The 21,403-nt window shown below is 45.6% G+C and overlaps 1 protein-coding gene across 1 annotated transcript in view; it reads left to right on the top strand.

Moving 5' to 3' along the window:
• Positions 1-21,403, top strand: part of LOC146861242 (sodium channel protein type 2 subunit alpha-like) — a 784,117-nt gene that overhangs the window by 624,259 nt on the left and 138,455 nt on the right. The window contains exon 21 of the mRNA XM_085645402.1: positions 7,537-7,659. Coding sequence (XP_085501528.1) covers positions 7,537-7,659 — 123 coding nt within the window. The remainder of the gene's footprint in view (positions 1-7,536; positions 7,660-21,403) is intronic.

Raw genomic sequence — 21,403 nt, 5'->3', positions numbered from 1 at the left:
AAGTCAAGCTTCAGGTCATGTGGCTTCAGCCCCTAACTATTTCTATATCAACAGAGCAGAGCAAAAACGTCTGAAGACCTCTTTCCTAAATCATTATGGTCTGTGATGAAAACTCGGTAGAGTGATAGTCAAAACCAAACTGTTCGACATAGAAAGATCTATTCTCCTGTACACCCACCAAGCCCATTTAAAATACACTAACCAGATTTAGTGGCAGGAAGATTTGTATTGAATCGCTCCAGAGAAACAAGAACATCTCCACACATTTTCTGCTTAAAATAAATCTCCGTTGCTGAGGTGACAGGCCTGCGGGAAGAAAAGAAACATGAAGAAGGCAAACGACTTTTAATTTCTAGAAGCTGTAAGGCAGTCCTCACACTTGCAAATGCTTCCTGAAAATTGCTTCTTAACTCAAAATATGGTGACTTGAATCTACGATCCCTATTGTTTCTTCATGCCTCGCTATTGTGCAAACTTTTCTGCACTGTAGATTACAAATGGACAATATTAGATCATTCTATGTGCCCTTTCCGCAACCCTCAGCAATACATAGAAAGCTATGTAGGGGCTACAGATGGAACAAGTGCTCAAATCTGTGATGTCACCAGGGGTCGAAGGGAGTAAAAATTAGGTAAGCTCCGTACAGGGTCAAAAGCAAGCATGCAGTCAACAAGTGTTAGGAGAGAAAGCTGTCAATTGGGTTGTTACTGCATTGTGATGTAGTCTTCTTCATAGAGGTGTGTCTTCAATTATTTTCTAATTTGGAGCAGCATTGAGGTGGTCCTGATGGATACAATAATGTTGTTCCAGATCTTGCATGCAGAGGTGGAAATGGCCTTTTACCTTGTATTGCACTTCTCAGTCTACATACTGATGGTGGCCTGGATGCAGATGTGCAAGGTTTCAACAGAAATGGTGATCTTGTCCTTAAGATAAGCTCGGGTGCAGGTCAGCCATGATGACTGTGTAAATGATGCAGCTAGTTTCGAAGATGATTCAAGTAGCCAATAAGAGCTCTATCTGGCTGGAGCTAATATGATCACATTTCTTCAGGCCCCGGATGAGACTGCTATGGTGTGTAGCATGCCATTAAGGGGTGCCAGTGTGCAGTCTGGAAGACTGTAAAGCAAAGTGTTACCACCATCCAGATCCAGAGTACGATGGCTTGAACAGCAGTTCTGAAGTCACTTTCTGTAAACAGCTTTACTTTCTTTCAAAGAGAGCCTGATACCAGGCCATCTTTGTTTTTTGACATTGTGCGCCTTGTGGTTGAGGTTTGCTATTGTATGTGAACCCAAGTGACTTGACATTCAGTGAAAGTTGAGTTTCGAAGCTGGTAAATGTATTGCCATTGTGGTTTGTACTATTTTTTGCTTGTTGATCTTAACAAATAATATGGATTCTGTCATGGTTGGTTTGAGTTTCAGGTAGGTTTTGGACATTCAGGATTGGATGAGGTGCAGGCAGTGCTTGAGGCATTGGATGGCTGGAGCAGAGGAGTCTTTCAAGTAGAGGTGTTTATCATTGTCATATTGCTGAATCTTGATATTGTTATCAGTGAATAGAGGCCCAAGGGGGCTACATTTGCAGGTTGAAGGTGACGACATATAGTATGGCACACTAAGGGCCTACTCAGGTGACAGGAATTTTACGCGGCCTATAGTATCCCATGTGAACAAACTGGAAAGGTTGGAGGAGAAGCAGTGACGGACATTACCAGCAAATCTGATATGAGACTCCTATTTGTAAGTGAGGGTTGGGTGACTGACTCTGTCAAAGGCAGCTGAGAGGTCCAGAAATATCAAGAGATAGGGGCTACCTTAATCTGTGGGCAGTAGAGTTTTGTCTACGATGTGTAAGGTAGCATTCTTTGTTCTACAAAGTGATATGAAGCCATATTGTTATTCACGCAGTAGATAGTCAGCATTGGTGTGTTTTTGGAGTTAAGTGTAGACTGCTTTTTTTGCCAATGAAGGGTAGGTGATGGATGGACCAGTAGTAGGCGAGGTAATCAGGGTCTAATTTAAGCTTTTTAGGATTGGGGAGATATGGTCTGTTTTAAGAGATTTGGGGAAGATGCTTTGAGTGAGGGATACATTGATAAAGAGGGTTGAGAGGGCTTCCCCGCAGAGATCTTTGATGAAGAACGAGGGTATGATGTCATCTTCACATGTAGTGGCTTTTGGTGAGTCTGTGAGTGACAGGTCTCTGAAGGGTGACCAATGTGGGGTTCCAAGAGAAGGGAGACCCCAGCGGAGAAGCAGGATTGGTGTTTTCACCGAGGTGCAGCTGGATCTTTTTTATTTTTTATTTGATGAAAAGGATGATGGCATTTCATTTGTCTGTGCTATGTTGATAGACGAGCCAGCTTGGTGTTGATGCAGTGCTTGATTGTCTTGAAAAGAGTTCTGCTTCTGTTGCTTGCTTTCTTGATGGTGTTGGGATAGTACTTTGCTTTGGCTCATGTGATGAGCTGTCTGTGTGTTGCTCAGAAAGACCTCAGTATCATTTAGTCATCAGGACTGCTATTTTCCTTCCATTATCTTTCCTGTCTGCAGTAGGAGCATTTATGGTCAGCAAGGTCTTTAGAATACCAGGATGCTTGTGGTTTTTGGAATGCACTTGCATGATTTGTTTGGAGCATATATGTTGATATACTTTTCCAAACATTTGTTGAAGTTGTTTGAAAGAGTGTTGGCATCAGACATGGAGTTGGGAGGGCAAGATTTGAGTTCCTGCTATAGATTGTCATTGTAGAGTGTTAGACCTGGTACCATTGGCATGAGTCTCCCTTCCATTGTTTACTGATTGCCTCCTCTGTTTTTGATGTTTTGCTGGTTTAGATGCTTTGGGCACTGTGCCACTGCTATCCAGTGCCACAGTGCAAGTGCTCCCTATTGTAAATTGATGTATTGATTAGTGAATCCATGATTGGCTTATTTGATTTACTTGTCAGACCCTAGTACAGTGCACCATGTGTGCTCAGGGCATGTAAATCAAATGCTGCAGGTGGGCTTGCAGCACTGGTTGTGCTACCCACAGAAGCAGCTTGTAAAGTGTGTCTCAGTCCTGCCATTGCAGAGCCTGTGTGCAGTCTGTGACTGCCATGTTGACTTGCAAGTGCACGAACTTGCCAGTCCCTAAACCTTCCCTTTGCTACATATCAGACACCCCTAAGGTAGGCCCTAGGGCAGGGTGCATTGTATGTAAGAGGTAGATCATGCCCAGATGTGTGTGGCATGACCTGATAGTGAATTACAGCCTATTTATGTTTTCACTATTGCAAGGCTACCTGTCCCCATAGGCCAGAATGGGCAGTTTGATTATAACATCTTATAATCCTAACTGACCCAGGTAACATGGTAGAAATTCGAGTTTAGTATACCTGTACTCAGAATTATAAAATTCATCTTTTAGTGAAGTTGTTTTTAACATTCTGTGTTTGAAAATACCACTTTTAGAAAGTAGAAATGTTCTTGCCTAACCATCCAGCCTGCCTCTGCTAGCTTATGTATTGTATGTCTGGTTTTGTGAGTGACAGGGGCTGGGGGGCTCCAGGGGACAGGGTGAGTCTGCACAGGGCTGAATAGACCTATCTGCATGTAGAGTGGTTGGAGGATTAGCACCTGGGCCTGAATAGGGCTGTGCCTGCCTTCCACTATGCTGGCTCCACCTCCTGTGGTGCGTCTGAGGACCCTGGCCCACACTGACAAAGGAAGAAGGTGTACACTGGCAGAATGCACCCAGAACTGGCTTGAACTAGGTACAGGACCCTCTGCCTTCAGAGGACAAAGGATTTACTGGTATAAATATTGGGTCGCAGACCCCAGGACTTTAGATCACTTCTGGAACAACAAGACAAACCTTTGCCAAAGGAGAAGAACCAAGGAAGATGCAGGAGTTTGGACTGCCCCTCTGCCAGCGTGCTGTTTGCTGGGTTGGCCTCCAGTGGTTTTTTATTGCCTAGGAAAGGAGAAGGAACATTTAAGGAACTTCCATCAACTTGCAGAATATTTCTCCAAGGGCTTGAATTTGTGCTTGCCTCCTGCTGAAGTCTCAGGGACAAAAGACTTCACCACCAGCTCCCCTCTGAATTTCCTCACTGGGAATTATGTCACAGCTGTTGCCGTCGCATCACCGGAGAAGCGTGTCGCCGCCGCAGAGGTCACTGCCGCATCACAAGAGAAGTGTGCCTTCGTCGCACCTGAGAACCTACGCATCACCGGAGAAGTGTGTCACCACAGCAAGGGTCGCCGTCGCATCACCGGAGAAGCGTGTCGTAGGGCCTGTCACGGCTCCAAAGTTACAGAGGGTGCCGCATGGCCGTCAGGCATGCACGCATCATCTTCACGTTGTTGCATTGCCTCAAGGGCGCCATCTTATCGCATCACACAGGATTGTCGCATCGCATCGAAGTGCCATCCTGCCGCATTATAACCGGAACGCAGTACGAGAATCAACGCATCACCTCCTCTCCTGTAAGGAACAAGACGCATCCCCTACTCTGCGCAAGCATTGAGTAGCTACGCTTCGCCTCCCCCGAAGCAAGGAACCGACACATCACCCTCTCTGCAAACCTTTTGTTTGCTTTGCGTTACGCATCCAAGGTACTCTTGTAAGAAATGTGTCGCATTTATCATCAACTTGAACTAAGTTACTTCTACCATCTTTAAGTCTATTTTGAGTACAGTATTGTGGATTTTTGTCGTTTGTGGTCTTGTGTTAAGTCTATATAAAGAATATTTATTTTTATAAAACCTTTGTGGTGTTCATCTGTAGTGTTTTCACTGTATTACTGTATGTGTTCACAAATGCTTAACACACTGCCTCTGAGATAAGCCTGTCTGCTCGTGCCAAGCTACCAAGGGGGTGAGCAGGGGTTATCCAGGAGTGTAATCCCCTTTCCCTGACTTAGAAGCAAGGGTCCCTATTTGGTCAAAGGTGTATACCATTGCCAACTAGAGACCCCCAGTTCTAACATAGATGTTTTTGAAGGTTCTGAAGGTTTGGGCATCTCTTTCAAGAGGACGCCGACTTGTTGATATGATACTGAGCAGGGGAGTATGGATAGTGAGGTGGTTGGTAAAGCACAGAAGTATGGGTGGTTTGTATGGAATCATTGATTATACTGAAAAGACAAGGTCAAGGATGTGACATTTGGAATATGTCCGCTGGGTGATATACTGTATTATGTTAGGTGAGTCAATGAGTTTGAGGAGGTTGTCTCTGGATGAGGTGGCGAGCAGATCTGAAAATTCATCAAAGAAGTTATTGTTGAGCCCTGGAGGCATGTAGATGAGATGGAAGGTAACACTCCCACTTGCAGAGAGTTGGAAGTGGCATGTTAGTAGCTCCACCGTGTTGAGAATCACTTGCTTGATTAAAGTGTAGGACAATGAGGATCCACAAGATGGATGCTGTAGCCTATGTGGAAAAGAACTTCTAGGATGTGTGGGGAGTGGGGCTGAACTATGCTTCTGTGATGAAGAGAACATCAAGCTTGTGGAAGGTGATAAGGTCTGTGATATCTGTTGCATGGAGTATTGCAGAGTGAGAATTTATCAACATTAGTTGAAATGTGTTTTCTGTATTTTGATAGTGTATGGTAGTTAGTGGGACATGTACAATGCTGGGTATTTGTATTTGAAGATTCTATGTTAATGTTTCTGTTATCTTGGTCTAGGAGTCTTTGTGGGCATTGGCAGTATGGGGTCCTTCATATGGTACGTAATTTTATCGTATCTTGTAGGTTTCAGTGTAGCTGAGGTTTTGCCCAATGCCCTTCCTGGCCCTAACATGTCCTCATAGGTAATACCCTTGTCTTTGTTAACCCTTTTTCGTGGACTCTTGTGTGGAGGGATGCCCTGAAGAGTTGATTTTTTAACCCCAGGGTCAGAAATTTGGTAAGATTATAATCTGGGCATTTCCCTTCGTGTGGCAGACTTATATCCTACATCTCTACAACAGAAGTAAAAAACACAAAGTGACTTCCCACTTCCTAGACCTGGGACATGCAGTACCTAAGAGGCTGAGCACTAGGAAATGGATGGCCTCACATATTGGTTTGGAGGCGCTAATATGTGACGTGGGATAAAGCGGAAAGCATTTCTCTACATACTTAAGGACTCATTGGGCATCCGTAAGACTCCAATTGCAGTTCACTCAGTTTGAGATGCGAAACTGAGTGAACTGCAAAATACTCATAACACGAGGCAGACAGGCCGACCCCAAATGACAGCAACACCCCTGAGTGCACACTCTGGGAGGAATATAGGCCCTGACACTGATGTAGTTGAGGGTCCATGGCTGGTGGGCATGCTCACACATCATCGGACACGGGTTTCAGGACGTTCATCAAAATAACCTAACAAACAAAAGCAGAGGGGATACATTGACATGGGGGACCAGGAAGTACTCCAGTTAAACACTCAACTACCTGTTATGTTTTTACTATTTCTTTTTTCATTATTACCCTCCTCCCCTGTTAGCAGACTACCACACAATCAGCACTTACTGACAAAACAGAGTGCATGTGGATGCTAAGTGACTGCAGGTAAGAACAGAGGTCAACATGTGAGGCGTATATAAGTTTAGTATGAGCACATGATTGTTGTCACCAGAGACGCAGATATGTTCAGGTCACATTTGTACTAACATATACTGTCTACTAAGGAGCCAGCCAGTAATGGCTGATACAGAATGTGGTTTACACTGTGTATGTCTGTGTTGTTAAATTAAAATCAATAAAACAGAATTAAACAAAAAAAAAGATTACAATCTGGACATTTTCATGGCTGGAAATAGTTGTGGAGAATGCCAGCATGGTCACAATATAGAAGTGAGAATATACAAGCAGGTTATAGATGTATGGTCAGATGTTTGCAAAATGAGTTAATGTCCTGCAGGAAATGCCTTCATTGACTGCATGACTAGATTTTGAAAAACAAAAATGGGGCGGTTTACAAATACTGAAGTAGGACTACAATTTTACATCAACTTAGAGTTATGTGACACTGATCATCCAACATGGAATCTACAAACAATGAGGCTTCAAGGGAATATTAAATGCAATTTTTGCAAGCAATATCATTGGTGTTCTACCTAATTTTCCAGGACAGATGGCGAAACATCGAAACTGTCCTGCAAAATGAGGGACACCTAGTCACCCTGCATCTAGCACTAGACAGCTAACTCAGCTAAATCCCTAGACTGAAGTTCTTTAGCTAAATAGCACTTGCTGTGCACGGTCTGTGATGAGGAGGTAGCTTTCTAAGTCCCCTTGTCTATGAGTAAAGATGTGGACTAACAGTCAAGGTTTAGCTCAATAGATGTGATGCAAGATGTACCAGTGTACAAAATAAAACAAATAATAAAAAGTAGAAAGTACACAAAACAAAATATACGCTAAAAAAGTAATGCAAAGCAACACATGCTTTCCAGATAAATGATATAGGCTAAAGGTATGATAACTTGTTTTATTTTAAATTGGCCTTACCTATAAATGAAAATAACTTATGTTGCTTTCCCTTTTTGCAGGTTTCTTTGGTTAGCTTAGTAGCTAATGCCTTGGGCTATTCGGAACTTGGTGCTATTAAATCTCTCAGGACACTAAGAGCACTGAGACCTCTAAGAGCCCTGTCGCGATTTGAAGGGATGAGGGTAAGATACAATGCTTGTATTTTTGGTCTTTTTAATATTCACTTTTCACAAACAAGTGGGTACAGGAGGAAAGCTTTTGATGCGCATCAAATCTCAATGAAGATCACAGTCATTTGTTCCTGCTTTGCCCATGATGGGAGAGTATTAGTCGCCCCTTCTTGCTGTGGTTTAGAAATGTGAATATGCAAAGGTACAAAGACGGATAGACATGCATTAGCATAGTCAAAATCATCGTTTGTCCTACTGACAATAGAAGAGTTGGTCGAGCTTCTGGCCTGAAGCTATGTTGTGATATTTACTATGAAAACAAAGAGGTATGCAGTTCCTAAAGTAAACGCGAGGTGTGTTAGAATGACTTAAGATACCAGGGTGATACTGTGACGATGATGTGACAAGCAGGAGTGAAGACTACTCCTTTTGGAAAAGAAGACCCTCACACACCCAACAAGCGGGTGTCTTGCTTCATCACCGGGTCTTTGCTCCTTATCGGGCCGGCGGTGCAATGCCCGATCAGGCACCCAATGGGGCCTTCCTATCGGAGATCTTTATTTCCAACGCCGATGGGTAGGGTGTGTGGGGGAACCGAGGTTAATTAAAGTAGTGGGTGTAGGTGCATGTGAAGTGAAAGAAAGGTGTAATAAAACAGGGGTAGGTGATCCACTTAATACAATTTTAATAAAGCCTGGTCACCATCCTGATTAAAATCAAAATAATCCGCACATTTCTCACCATTAGGTGTGTGAGTAAACGTGCTAAAAAGGATCAGAAGGTCAACATATTTCTTTCCTTATAATGTATTAAAGGGCAATTCTTCAGGACCAAGGAAAAAGGGGCGGCTACCTACACCTTTTTGGTGGTGGCCACAACCTCTAAGAGGTATCAATGGTGGACACACATACAGCACCCTAAAAAAGTGTATGGTACCGTGGAAAAACGAACACAACCTGTAGATAAAAGGAAGAAATAAGGTAAAAACATTATGATAAAAGCCAATCCGAGATATCAGGTTACATTAAGACAGTTGGTGGTGTCATAAATTAAAACCGTGACATGCATCGATTGTAGGAAATGTAATGTCGGACCTTACTGAGGGAGTAGTCTTCACTCCTGCTTGTCACATCATCGTCACAGTATCACCCTGGTATCTTAAGTCATTCTAACACACCTCGCGTTTACTTTAGGAACTGCATACCTCTTTGTTTTCACTGTTTGATGGGCATGTATGCTGGACCTCTAATAATAATAATAAGATAGATTATTATTGAATAGCCCGCCCCTTCCTCCTATTTGTTTGAAAGAAAAGAAAGTGATATTTATTATCACAGAGAACATTCTGTACTTAATAAAATATGCCCCCGCATTTCGCTGTGGTCAGAAATAGTCATGCAACACATATGCAAGATTTAATATGTGGCTCTATGTATGTGGACTAAAACTGCTTGCTTCATAATTTGACTTAGTGACTAGATGAAATAATAAAATCACACAGCCAATAGAACTTCATTGAATATGAAGATTACTATAGAATCAATGAGCAATCAATCAATCAATTTCAAACGTGGCCTGTGATTCCTGACCGACCGTCCCAGTTCGGAATTGTGCTGTGAGAGTTACAATGATTTTTCAAAACATAGCTGCAAAGCGAGTAATACTTGCATGGAGGATCAATTGGCTTGAATCAGAAACTGTTTACACATCTTAAGTTGGTCTTAGAAATGCAAATGGATTGATTTGCAAACTAATCACAAAACTTGATCTTGTACTTAAGTTCCTTTACTTTTGCACAATATTACACCTCGATGGAGTAATATTGTAGATGAGTAAATCCCACTTAATGGTTTGGTGAATGGGCTCTTAGCATAAAACTGACAACACAGGCAATCATGTCATATGAGTTATATCATGAAAATTTTATTACAGGTAATGAATCATGTGATACCTGATCCAGATCGAATCGCAGGAAGCTGACAGAAAATATAGACATTGAGACAGTTCGGAGGATTCACCTTCAACTGCAGGAAAGTATACCTGTCATGCTGCGGGTTGTAGCGCAGCCCGCGGCTCATCAGACCGCATCCCTTACATTCCACTCGATACAGTGGGACTCTTTAATTACTTGCCTGCAGCCTGATGGGTTTTCTGGCAGGCTGCTGGGGGCATTCAAGGAGGCCATTTCTCTCCAGGCTTGCCCGGTTGGTCTGCAGCGTTCTTCTCACTGGGACCCTGCTGGAGGTCACTGTAGTTCTCCTGCTGTGAGTGATGAACCCTATCCATCACAGCAGCTCTTCTATACTATGTGGCTAATATTTCAAAATCCATCATGGCAGTCTCATGTGTTCCTTGATGTCTCTTCCTGTTTTAGAGTATAAAAGGAGTATGACTGACTTTTTCCTTGCGTTGCAACACTTTTCTCTCCTTTTGGTGTTTTCACACTCCAGTTGATCCTCTCTTCCAGTAATTCTCAATTTTTTTCTCTGGTGTTTTCCTACTTCCAGTTTGCTCAGTTTCACGCTGGTATGAGTCCTTTTGCGGAAGTCCTGGTTACCTGCCTCCTGATCCAGTAATTGGGTTCTGGTCTTTCCCTTGTCTCCTGGAAGCTTTCCTTTGCCAACACACTTTCTTTCCCTTTGGGGTTTTTCCTCTTGGGGTCTCATTCTACAGGGCACTAACTGCTTAGGCACTGCCTGTGTCAGCTGCATTGTGGCTACCAGAAGGGGCTGCCCATGTCTCTGGCAGACGACAAGACCTGGACACAACAATCCTCTCATCAATCTGTATGCAACTAGAAGCCCGTCATTTGAGAAACCTGACAGATTGCAACGCCCATTTTCCTGATTGGGCTGTGAAAACATGGATGCCTTACAAGATCTAGTACAAGCGGGACTTGCGGATCCAGCACTAAACCTGGTTGAAACAGTACAACAAAGAGCTCAAGAGCTGCAGCAACTGAGAAATGAGAATTTGGCTCTTCGTCAATCACTTAATACCAGAGTATCAAATGTTCCAGCCATTTCTCCAGCAACTTCCAGTTTTTCCACTGATCCTAATAAACTTCAGGAATTTCTGGACTCCTTGACTGTGTTCTTTACTTTCCGACCAGCCCTATTTACCTTGGATCGAGCTAAATTTGGATACCTCAGGCCCAGCACTGGCTTGGGCGACCTTATTGTTACCCTCAGAGGACCCGAATCTTTCCGCTTATACAGCTTCCTTGCAGCCTTCAAGCAATGTTTGTAAGAGCTGGTTTGGAGACTTCTTCTGAGGAAGATCTTTGTGAAATTCAGCAAGGCAGTCAGTATGTTCTGACATGCATCATTTGCTCCTGCTAGTTATCTGCTGAGACCACATGGGTGGAACAGACTCTTGTCACCGTTTTTCGCCAGGGTCTTCATCAAGAGATAAAGGATGAACTGGTGCATTCACCCTATGCAGAATTAATGGCAGTATTGATGGATCAAGCCTTGTCTATCAAACACCGCCTCAATGATCGTCATCGGAATTAAAGACGTAGGGCCCGAAATCAACAGCCCCTTGGGGTGGCTCGCCTTCATGTCCGGAAGCATGACACTCCTACCTCTGAGTCTCCTTAATCTTCCAGTGAAGAGCCCATGCAGATTGTGATAGCTCGAGGAGCCCTATCAGAGTTAGAATGAGAGCATAGATGAAAGCAAGAACTGTGTATGTATTGCGGCTCTCCTTGCCATTTGATCCGTAACGGTCCAACTTGGCTTCAGAAGGCTTTGAGAAGCACCATATCCCGTCCTCTTTAAAAGGAGAGAGGACAGGAAAGTATGGAAGGCCTTCAATTTTTCCCTCCAAAGAACTGGTTACCCCTTTATTCTTTTTGGCAATGCTGTTAAAGCTTCCTAATGGAAAGAACGAAAAGGTGCTGACACCTTTAGAATAGCGCGGCTAGTGAATAATATCAAGTGAGAAATGTGCTCAGGAAAGACAGATACCCCGGGTTTCCAAGGGGTTCCCAGAACAAGTTCATACAGTACATGGTCCACCATTGGTCTCAGGACCTGTAAAAGAGACGGCCAGCCCATTAAGATTGACGTTTGGAAGACATCATGAGGTTCTTCCCTTCCATCTTATGTCTCTCCAAACCACATTATGATTCTAGGACTTCCTTGGCTGGTCAGACTCAATCCATACATCAACTGGGAGACTCGAAACCTATACCTGTCTTTCTAATTTTGCATCAGTTGTGGCTGAAGATTATTGGGTCCCTAAGGAAATCTCCAAAATCAAAGAACCAGAATTTGGAATGCTCAGTTTTTTGCAGGGCGCTCCAGCTCATTATCAAGAGTATGTGGATTTATTCCAAAAACCTATGGAAGTCTCTTTGCCGCCTCATTGAGTATTTGATTGTACTATTCTTCTCGAACCATGTGCTATTGTTCCTTTTGGAAGAGTCTATTCTGTTTCGGAAACTGAAACAGAGACCTTGAAACAATATCTAAAAGAAAATCTTCAAAATTGTCTATTTATAGGATCCTCTTCTCCTGCTGGGGCCTCTTACTTTTCCGCACCTAAGAAAACCAAGGATCTATGGCCATGCATCAGCTTCAGAGGAGTGAACAGAGTAACCATCAAAGAAAGATACCCCTTGTCTCTCATAAAGGATGTTCCGGAGTCTGTTTGGAAAGCCAAAATCGTCACCAAGTTAGACCGTCCAGGAGCCTAACATCTCCTTTGTGTCAAAGAAGGAGAAGAGTGGAAGACTACTTTTAGAATCCCCCTCAGACATTTTGATTACTGTGTTATGCCGTTCTGATTAGGTAATGCTCCATCCATATTTCAGTTCTTCATGGACCATGTGTTTGTAGATTTGTTAAACCAGATGAAATTCTAGTCCATTCTTCTGATCCATCTTTATATCACAAACATGTTTGTCAAGTCCTGGATAGACTATGCGAAAATCAACTATTTTGTAGACCCGAAAAATGTAAATTTGAGCAACCTGAAGTGGAATACTTAGGATGTCGTCTTAATAAGATAGGGATAGCTATGGATCCCCAGAAATTTCTGCTGTTCTTGATCGGCATTCTTCTTCCTCAATTAAAGAGATCCAGTGTTTCCTTGGTTTAGCTATTTTTTATCTCCTGTTCATTGAAAAGTTTGATACTTTGTCTAGTCTGGCCTCTCAAATCCTTAAGAAAGAACATTTTCGTCATGGATTTCAGTAGAATGAGTAAGCTGAGACAGCCTTTCAAAGATTGAAAGTAGCTTTTTCTCGTGCTCCTGTATTACGCCATCCTGTACCTCCAAAACGTTTATAGTCAAGATGGATGCCTCGGACCGAGTTGTACAGGCAGTTTTACTACAACTACAAGAAGACAATGGACTAGAACACTTTTTTTTAATCTATCAAACGTCTTGTCTGATTAAGAAATAAAGTACTCTGTGATAGAATGGGAACTTTTGGCCGTGAAGCTAGCCTGTAGCGAGCGAAGACACTTACTAATGGGAATCAGAAAACATATTGAATTCATGCCGGGCCATCGGTATCTTTAGTGTCTTCACAACATGCAATGCAGGAATAGCCGCCAATCATGATGAGCCTATTTTTTTCAATCAATATGACTTTATTATAACCTATATACCATCTTCTAAGAATGTAATTGCTGGTGCTCTTTCCCAGCGATATTCTGAGTGCCCGACTGCCATTCATCAGAATATCCTGACCCCTCAACGCATAATCGGAGCTACACAATCTTTTTTGGATGGAGTCCTGACTGGATATGCAGCATTAACAAGACAGAATTGAAACTCCTTATATGACCAGGTCCACAGACAAGACAAATATTACTGCAAAGACAAGGCCTTAATAAACCAACCAAAGATTTGCAGCATGAAGTCCTAAAGAAGTGCCACGTCTCCCCCATAGCTGGCCACCGAGGCATCAAATCCACCATAGAATTAATCCTTTGATCTTTCTGGTGGCTGTCAGACCTGGCATCTTTTGGCATGGTTTCCCCTGTCGTTTTGTTTATGACCTCCTGTTTTTGATTGTGTGCTGAACTTTGTTTTTGCTGGTTTTAGGACTCTGAGCACTTTACCACTGCTGACCAGTGCTAAAGTGCATGTGCGTTGTGTCCAAAATGTGATGGCATTTGCTTTCTCCATGATTGGCATATTTGATTTACTGGTAAGTCTCTAGTATAGTGCACTACATGTGCCCAGTGTCTGTAAATCAAATGCTACTAGTAGGCCTACAGCTCTGATTGTGCCACCCACGTAAGTAGCCCTTCAAACATGTCTCAGGTCTGCCACTGCAGAACCTGTGTTTGCAGTTTTAAACTGCCATGTCGACTTGGCTAGTTCACCTACTTGCCAGGCCCAAACCTTCCCTTTTATTATATGAAAGGCACCCCTAAGGTAAGCCCTAGGTAGCCCCATGGGCAGGGTGCAGTGTACTTAAAAGGGAGGACATGTGCTTTTGAGTTTTACATGTCCTGGTAGTGAATAAATGCTAAATTTGTTTTCCACTGCAGCAAGGCCTATCTCTCTCCCATAGGTTAGCATTGGAGCTGCCTTGTAACATTTTACAAGTGTAACTTCCAATTGTGAGCAGATAGAAAATTGGCGTTTGGTGTCTCTGGACTTTGCTGCTTGCTTTGCTGTGTTGACCTGCTGCCTGTTACTTCTTGAATGGGAGTGAGAGGACTGGACTTTACTCTCTACATTCTGCTTTCTAAGGCTCTCTAAGGGCTTGACTGAGCTTGCTTCCTGTTGATGAAGTCTCAGAGACATTAAAAACTTCACCTACATTTTGCTACCAGCACCTAGGCTCCGCTTCTGTGAGTCCTGTCCTGTCAAATCCAGTCCTGGTCCCTTGGAGGTGAATTTGGTGCTGCAACCAAGAAACCGAAGCATCGACTCTAAAGCGTCAGTTCAGAACCAGCGTACGCATGTAAAACTGATACAACGCCACTGCCTGCACCAATGCCGTGGACACCACTTCACGAGTGCATGACGCAAGATCCTCAACTTTCAACGCAGCCCCAATTTTGCCAACACAGTACCTCTGAAGAACCACTGTTGCATGAGTCTCGAACACTGCGCCACAGACATCCACGGTGCAACTTCCCACCTCCAACGCATCCTTGATCCTGCATGGCTTTCATCCAACACATCACCTTGACCCAGCGGTTCAACTTTGGCGCTGCGGAATGACACACTGCACTCTTGACATCGATGCCCCATCACCTTCAAGAACCGAGGCCATGCACCCGCAACCGACGCATCACCTCCTCTGCACAACTCTTCAGGAACTGATGCTTCACCCCTTTTGTGTAACACATTGTCTTTGTCTTCGATTTCCGATGCATCCAAGTTACTGTAAAGGGGTCTGCATGATTCCTGTATCTGGCCTATGCTCAATCGCCGACGGAACTTTTGGATTTGTCCCGGTCAAGTGCCACCAGATATCCCTGGTTTGAGCTGCAGACTTCTAAGCACTGCATTTTAGTTTAATCTTTAAAAATGCATATCTTGACTTCTGTATTTTGGGTTTTTCTCGTTTTGGTCTTGTTTTATTCAGGTAAATATTTGCTATTATTCTAAACTGGTGTGGAGTGTACTTTTGTGATGTTTTCACTGTGTTACTGTATGTGTGCACAAATACTTTACACGTTGCCTCTTTAATTTAGCGTGACTGCTCTGTGCCAAGCTACCCGAGGATGAGCACAGGTAAACCTTTAGTGTGTACTACACTTACCCAGACTAGAGCGTGGGTCCCTGTTGAACAGGGCGCATACCTCTGCCAACTAGAGGCCCTATTTCTAACACTCATCATAGTAGATACCCATGTGTTGTTGAACCTTGGAAGAAGTCATATAGAGGCTCCTCCTCTTCTCCCTCAAAGAGAAATATTTTCATTATTTTTGGATCGGGTATTTGAGGGCTCATAGACAATGTCATGATGTATACCAAGTGTACTCTGTTCAAGTAGGTCTGTATTTTGGGTAGGAGAGTGATGTGGAGTGAACTCGTAGGACAAGAGTGCCCAATATCATCTTTTGTACTTATATGTTTGATAGCAGGAAGCAGTAATTGTACCAAAGACTTAGATCCCATGCATATATCTCTTCATACTTCCGAGCTCTATTTCTAGAATTGCAATCCTGAATCATAGGCCTCTACCCGCAAATGTGCATACTTGTATTCACTTTTTTCTTCATAAAAATCCATTCTATGACCTTTCTTCATTTTTGGAGAGTTGAATGTTGTAGCAGGTAGAGTGCAAATTACCCGCTGGGTTTTGTGATGTTGCTATCCTCCACCTCCTCATCACATTTTATTTTTGACCTCTGTGATGTTTTATAGATGACACCTCAAGCTTGAGATGCTCTGGTTAGCATAAAAAATGCTATCTGGGAAGCAGTGTCATTTCCCTTGGAATTAATATAAAAATATATAAAAAATATTTGAAAAATAACACATGTGTTCGTGCATGCACACACACGTGCACACATATCAGAAATATTTGTTTTGCCCACCAAGTTGTCTTATCAGGTTTGGAATGATCAGGAAGTTCTTACACCCAGATCATTGAACAGGGCACGTAACCTGGTGAGACGCCGAACTGTAATCTCGAAACTGCAGATGGCAGTTTCTTACAGGTGACAGTTTGCCAAAGTATGTGCCCATCTTTCCAGTCATCTACTGGCCACTAACAAGCCCTTTATATAAAACACTAAATGAACTGATATAAAGGGCTACAAGAATGTCGGTTATTTATTTTTTTAAATTCCGAATTCCATTTGACTCCTCGAACACCCAAAATCTCTATCCTCCCAATGCTTTTCAATCAATCACCCGGGCTCTGCTTGATGAACAATCTTCCTTATTAGGGTGCACTGCTAAGATGGATGGGAAATATCAGACTCCAACCGTCCAAATCTCACTGAATATGCAATACCCAGGGTACAATCCTGGCACAAGAGTCATGCTCACTCCACAAGCATAGGACACATTCCTTTGTAGTCACAGTACCCACCTGCCCCTCCCTTTCATGAGAGTGAATAAATCATGGAGGAAATTGCACGTGTTGCTGTAGTTCTTTTAATTTTACAGGGATTGTAGGATAAACAAGTATGACCCCCCAAAAAAACCAATATCAACCATCAATCAGCAACAGCATAGCCTTTCCCGGGGTACACATTCATTGATGTTACACATTGTCTCTGCCACCGGCAACACCTTCCTCCTCACACAGAGTACACTCACTCATCTCGACCATGCTTCAACACTCAAACTCAGCATACCAAGGCACCCTTCCTGAACAGAATCACAGCCAGCACTGATGCTCAGCATAAACAGAATCACAGCCTGCACTGATGCTCAGCATGAGCAGAATCACAGCCAGCACTGATGCGCAGCATGAGCTGAATAACAGCCCGCACTGATGCTCAGCATGAGCAGAATCACAGCCTGCACTGATGCTCAGCATGGAGCAGAATCACAGCCAGCACTGATGCTCAGCATGAGCAGAATCACAGCCAGCACTGATGCTCAGCATGAGCAGAATCACAGCCCGCACTGATGCTCAGCATGAGCAGAATCACACAGCCAGAACTGATGCTCAGCATGAACAAAATCACAGCCCGCACTGATGCTCAGCATGAGCAGAATCACACAGCCAGCACTGATGCTCAGCATGAACAGAATCACAACCCGCACTGATGCTCAGCATGAACGGAATCACAGCCAGCACTGATGCTCAGCATGAGCAGAATCACTGCCCGCACTGATGCTCAGCGTGAGCAGAATCTCTGCCCGCACTGATGCTCAGCATAAGCAGAATCACAGCCAGCACTGATGCACAGCATGAACAGAATCACAGCCAGCACTGATGCTCAGCATGAGCAGAATCACACAGCCAGCACTGATGCTCAGCATGAACAGAATCACAGCCCGCACTAATGCTCAGCATGAGCAGAATCACAGCCAGCACTGATGCTCAACATGAACAGAATCACAGCCAGAACTGATGCTCAGCATGAGCAGTCAAACCCTGAACACTTGCATATAGCATGAGCAGTCACATCCTGAACACGATCACGCAGCATGAGCATACTTTCACATCCACAGTCAGGTACAGCACCGACACCACATACTGTGCAGCTCTGTATCCTGACCACACTCTCACCCAGTAATCTGGCTCGCCAAATAAACAGACTCCCAATTGACTCACACCACCATCACTTTCAGGCACCAGAAGGCTCTTATCACACACAGCTCTATTTCTCATGATTTCACACACACAAGTATTTTTCCCCTGAGCACCTTAACATCCACAATCACACTCTCAAATACTCACCACGCTTGTGGCATATATCAGGCTAACCAGCCTTCTGTGACGTAAACCCAGTCAGGATCATGTGGCCGAGGCCACATGGAGCCATCAGCAGTGACTCATGTATTTCGTAGTTATAACTCATACATTGGATTAAGCCGTTCATTGCTGATCTGTTGCACTGAGCACAGGTTGGTAGAGTGCACTTCCGGGACTGGACATGTGGTATAGTAGTGGCACTGGGCAGTAACATCATGCTGGATGTGACACCAAAGCCTCCATATTTTTCAGGCAAGTGAAGGAGTTGCCACCCAATTCCTGATCACAGCAAGCATGCTGCTAGGTGCATCCCTGCCCAGCCCAGCCCAGCCATGTTGTACTGCTGCAGCCTCAATTATGTTTCCTGCCGACCCTGGTAGGTCGCTCCCCCTCTGCACAGCTCTGCTTGTGTGCTTCTGCCCCAGCTGCCGCTGTTTTCCCCCCCTCTCTGTGCCCCGATATTGATTTTTGTGCCATTGCTTTCCCCCCCTTTGCACCCCCATTTGCTCATGTGCCACTGTTTCCCCCCCCTCTGTGCCCTGATATAGATTTTTGTGCCATTGTTTTTCCCCCCTTTTGCGCCTCCATTTGCCTTCTGTGCCACTGTTTCCCCCCCCCTCTCTGTGCCCCGATATTGATTTTTGTGCCACTGTGTCCCATTTTGCTTTCTGTACCCTCGTCTCCTCCGCCGCTGTGCACCCTGCGGCCCTGCCCCCCTGACTGCCCACTGCCCATTCGCTGATCTCGCCTCCCGCCTCCCAGCTGCTCCTCCCTCCCACCTCCCCATATATGCCAGATGCTGCGCGGTGAGGAAAGAGACCCCTGACCCTCCTGGTAGGTTGCTCCCCCTCCGCACAGCTCCGCCTGTGTGCCTCTGCCCCAGTTGCCGCTGCTAAAGTTCCCGCCGTAATTGTACCTCCTCCGCTTCTGTGCCCCACTGTTTTCGCCTCCTGTGCCACTGTTCCCCCCTCTCTGTGCCCCGATATTGATTTTTGTGCCATTGTTTTCCCCCCTTTTGCACCCCATTTGCCTTCTGTGCCACTTTCCCCCCCCCCTCTCCCCCCCGTGCCCCGATATTGATTTTTGTGCCACTGTTTTCCCCCTTTGGTGTCCCATTTTGCTTTCTGTACCCTCGTCTCTTCTGCCGCTGTGCATCCTGCGGCCCCGCCCCCCTGACTGCCCACTGCCCATTTGCTGATCCCGCCTCCCAGCTGCTCCTCCCCCACACCATCAAGATCATGAACACCGTCCACTCCGGATCCCCGGAAGACCCCTGCCCACACCACATTTTCAACAAAGCCAGTAGGACCATCGCACCCCACCTTCGGAAAACCATCAACATCTCTTTCAAGACAGCGACCTTCCCGGAGAGCTGGAAGCAGGCAGAGATCAACGCCTTACTAAAGAAACCCAAGGCGGACCCCAAGGACCTCGAGAACTTCCGACCCATCTCCCTGCTCTGGTTCCCGGCGAAGGTTATCGAAAAGGCCGTCAACAAACAACTGACCAGCTTCCTCGAAGCGAACAACATCTTGGACCCATCCCAGCCAGGGTTCCGCAGCAACCACAGCACCGAAACTGCCCTCATCGCCGCCACCGACAACATCAGGATCATGCTCGACAACGGGAAAAAACGCGGCCCTGATCCTCCTGGACCTGTCAGCCGCCTTCGACACAGTCTGCCACCGCACACTAAGAGAACGCCTCCACAACGCCGGAATCCAAGAGAAGGCCCTAGACTGGACCACCTCCTTCCTCTCCGGAAGAACCCAGAGCCTCCGCCTGCCCCCCTTCCGCTCCAAAGCCACCAAGATCATCTGCGGCGTACCTCAAGGCTCATCTCTCAGCCCAACTTTATTCAACGTCTACATGGCACCACTCGCCACGTCGCCCGACTGCACGACCTAAACATCATCTCCTATGCTGACGACACCCAGCTGATCCTCTCGCTCACCAAGGACCCCCACACCGCCAAAACCAACCTCCACGAAGGAATGAAGGCCGTCGCCGACTGGATGAGGAACAGCCGACTGAAGCAGAACTCGGCTCCACCCCATCGGCCTGGGACGACTCCTGGTGGCCGACAGCACTAGGAGCACCCCATACACCCACCAACCACGCACGAAACCTAGGGGTCATCCTCGACTCCACACTCTCCATGACAAAGCAGGTCAACGCCGTCTCCTCCTCCTGCTTCAACACCCTCTGCATGCTTCGCAGGATATTCAAGTGGATCCCCACCGAAACTAGAAGGACGGTCACCCAGGCCCTCGTCAGCAGCAGACTGGACTACGGCAACGCACTCTATGCAGGAGCCCCGGCCAAACTCCTGAAACGACTCCAAAGCATCCAGAACGCCTCCGCTCGCCTGATCCTGGACATCCCCCACCGCAGCCACATCACATCACACCCCACCTACCAGCAACTGACCCACTAGCAGACCACATGGATTGCAGTCGGAGTGCCCAGGAGACCAATCCAGGAGGCCAATAGGCGCCGGCATGATGTGACTACCTAAACCAGGCACAAACCCGCTGCCAACAGGAAGGCAGCAGCGGCGACAGGAGGTAGCAGTCCAGCGCCACCTGAGGAGCTGAAGGAAACCCAGGCCACAGTCATCAGTAAGGAGATGGTGCAAGAAGTAGGGAGTACGGATACAGCTCGAGAGGACCTGACACAACATCAACAGGGAGTGCAACGAAGAGGAATTGGAGGGACAGGGGGAGAGGGCACAATGGCATACATGCACAATGAGGTGTAGCACACTGCACAGCCACAATCACCCAGGTCCATGGGCCCAATCCCCTTGGCACACTGCAGCGCACACACATAGCACGAACAGCACACCCACATTGACGACAATGAGGAACAACGCGCATAGCCAACACTGCAGAACAGAGGACACAACTGGCTCCACACATGCACAGAAACATGCCTACTACATCTGACGGAGCAAGAAACTGTGAAATGGAAATGTACTCATACGACATCACATCCGTCATGTAGACCAAATGTACACTGTCCCGCAGAAGAATCCAACACCCCCCAAACAGTCAAAATGTACATTGCGCCAACATACATGTCAACGCAAAGTCAATACGCACCTCCCCTTCACATCGCAGAGGGGCACACCTTCAGCAGAGCACAGAATACAACACATCAGTGATGCCGGAGAGGACCACCACACCGTTGACACCGACGCCCTACAACAGCACATGGATATCCCACGCAACCCCCCACCAGGACCCGGACAGCCAAGCTACTCAGAGGAGAACACCGAGCCTGCAACAGACTACACAGCAGGAAGCACCCGCAAGCAAAGCTGGCCCACAACAGTTCACCCACCCACACATCGCACCCCAATGCCATGTTCCTGCACGCGAGAAAGGAGGTGGCCCA

This window comes from Triturus cristatus, chromosome 3_1 (genome assembly GCF_964204655.1).
Source record: "Triturus cristatus chromosome 3_1, aTriCri1.1, whole genome shotgun sequence".
Lineage (NCBI taxonomy): Eukaryota > Metazoa > Chordata > Amphibia > Caudata > Salamandridae > Triturus > Triturus cristatus.
The sequence above is the reverse complement of the archived record's forward strand: the minus strand, read 5'-3'. Positions and strand labels throughout refer to the sequence as shown.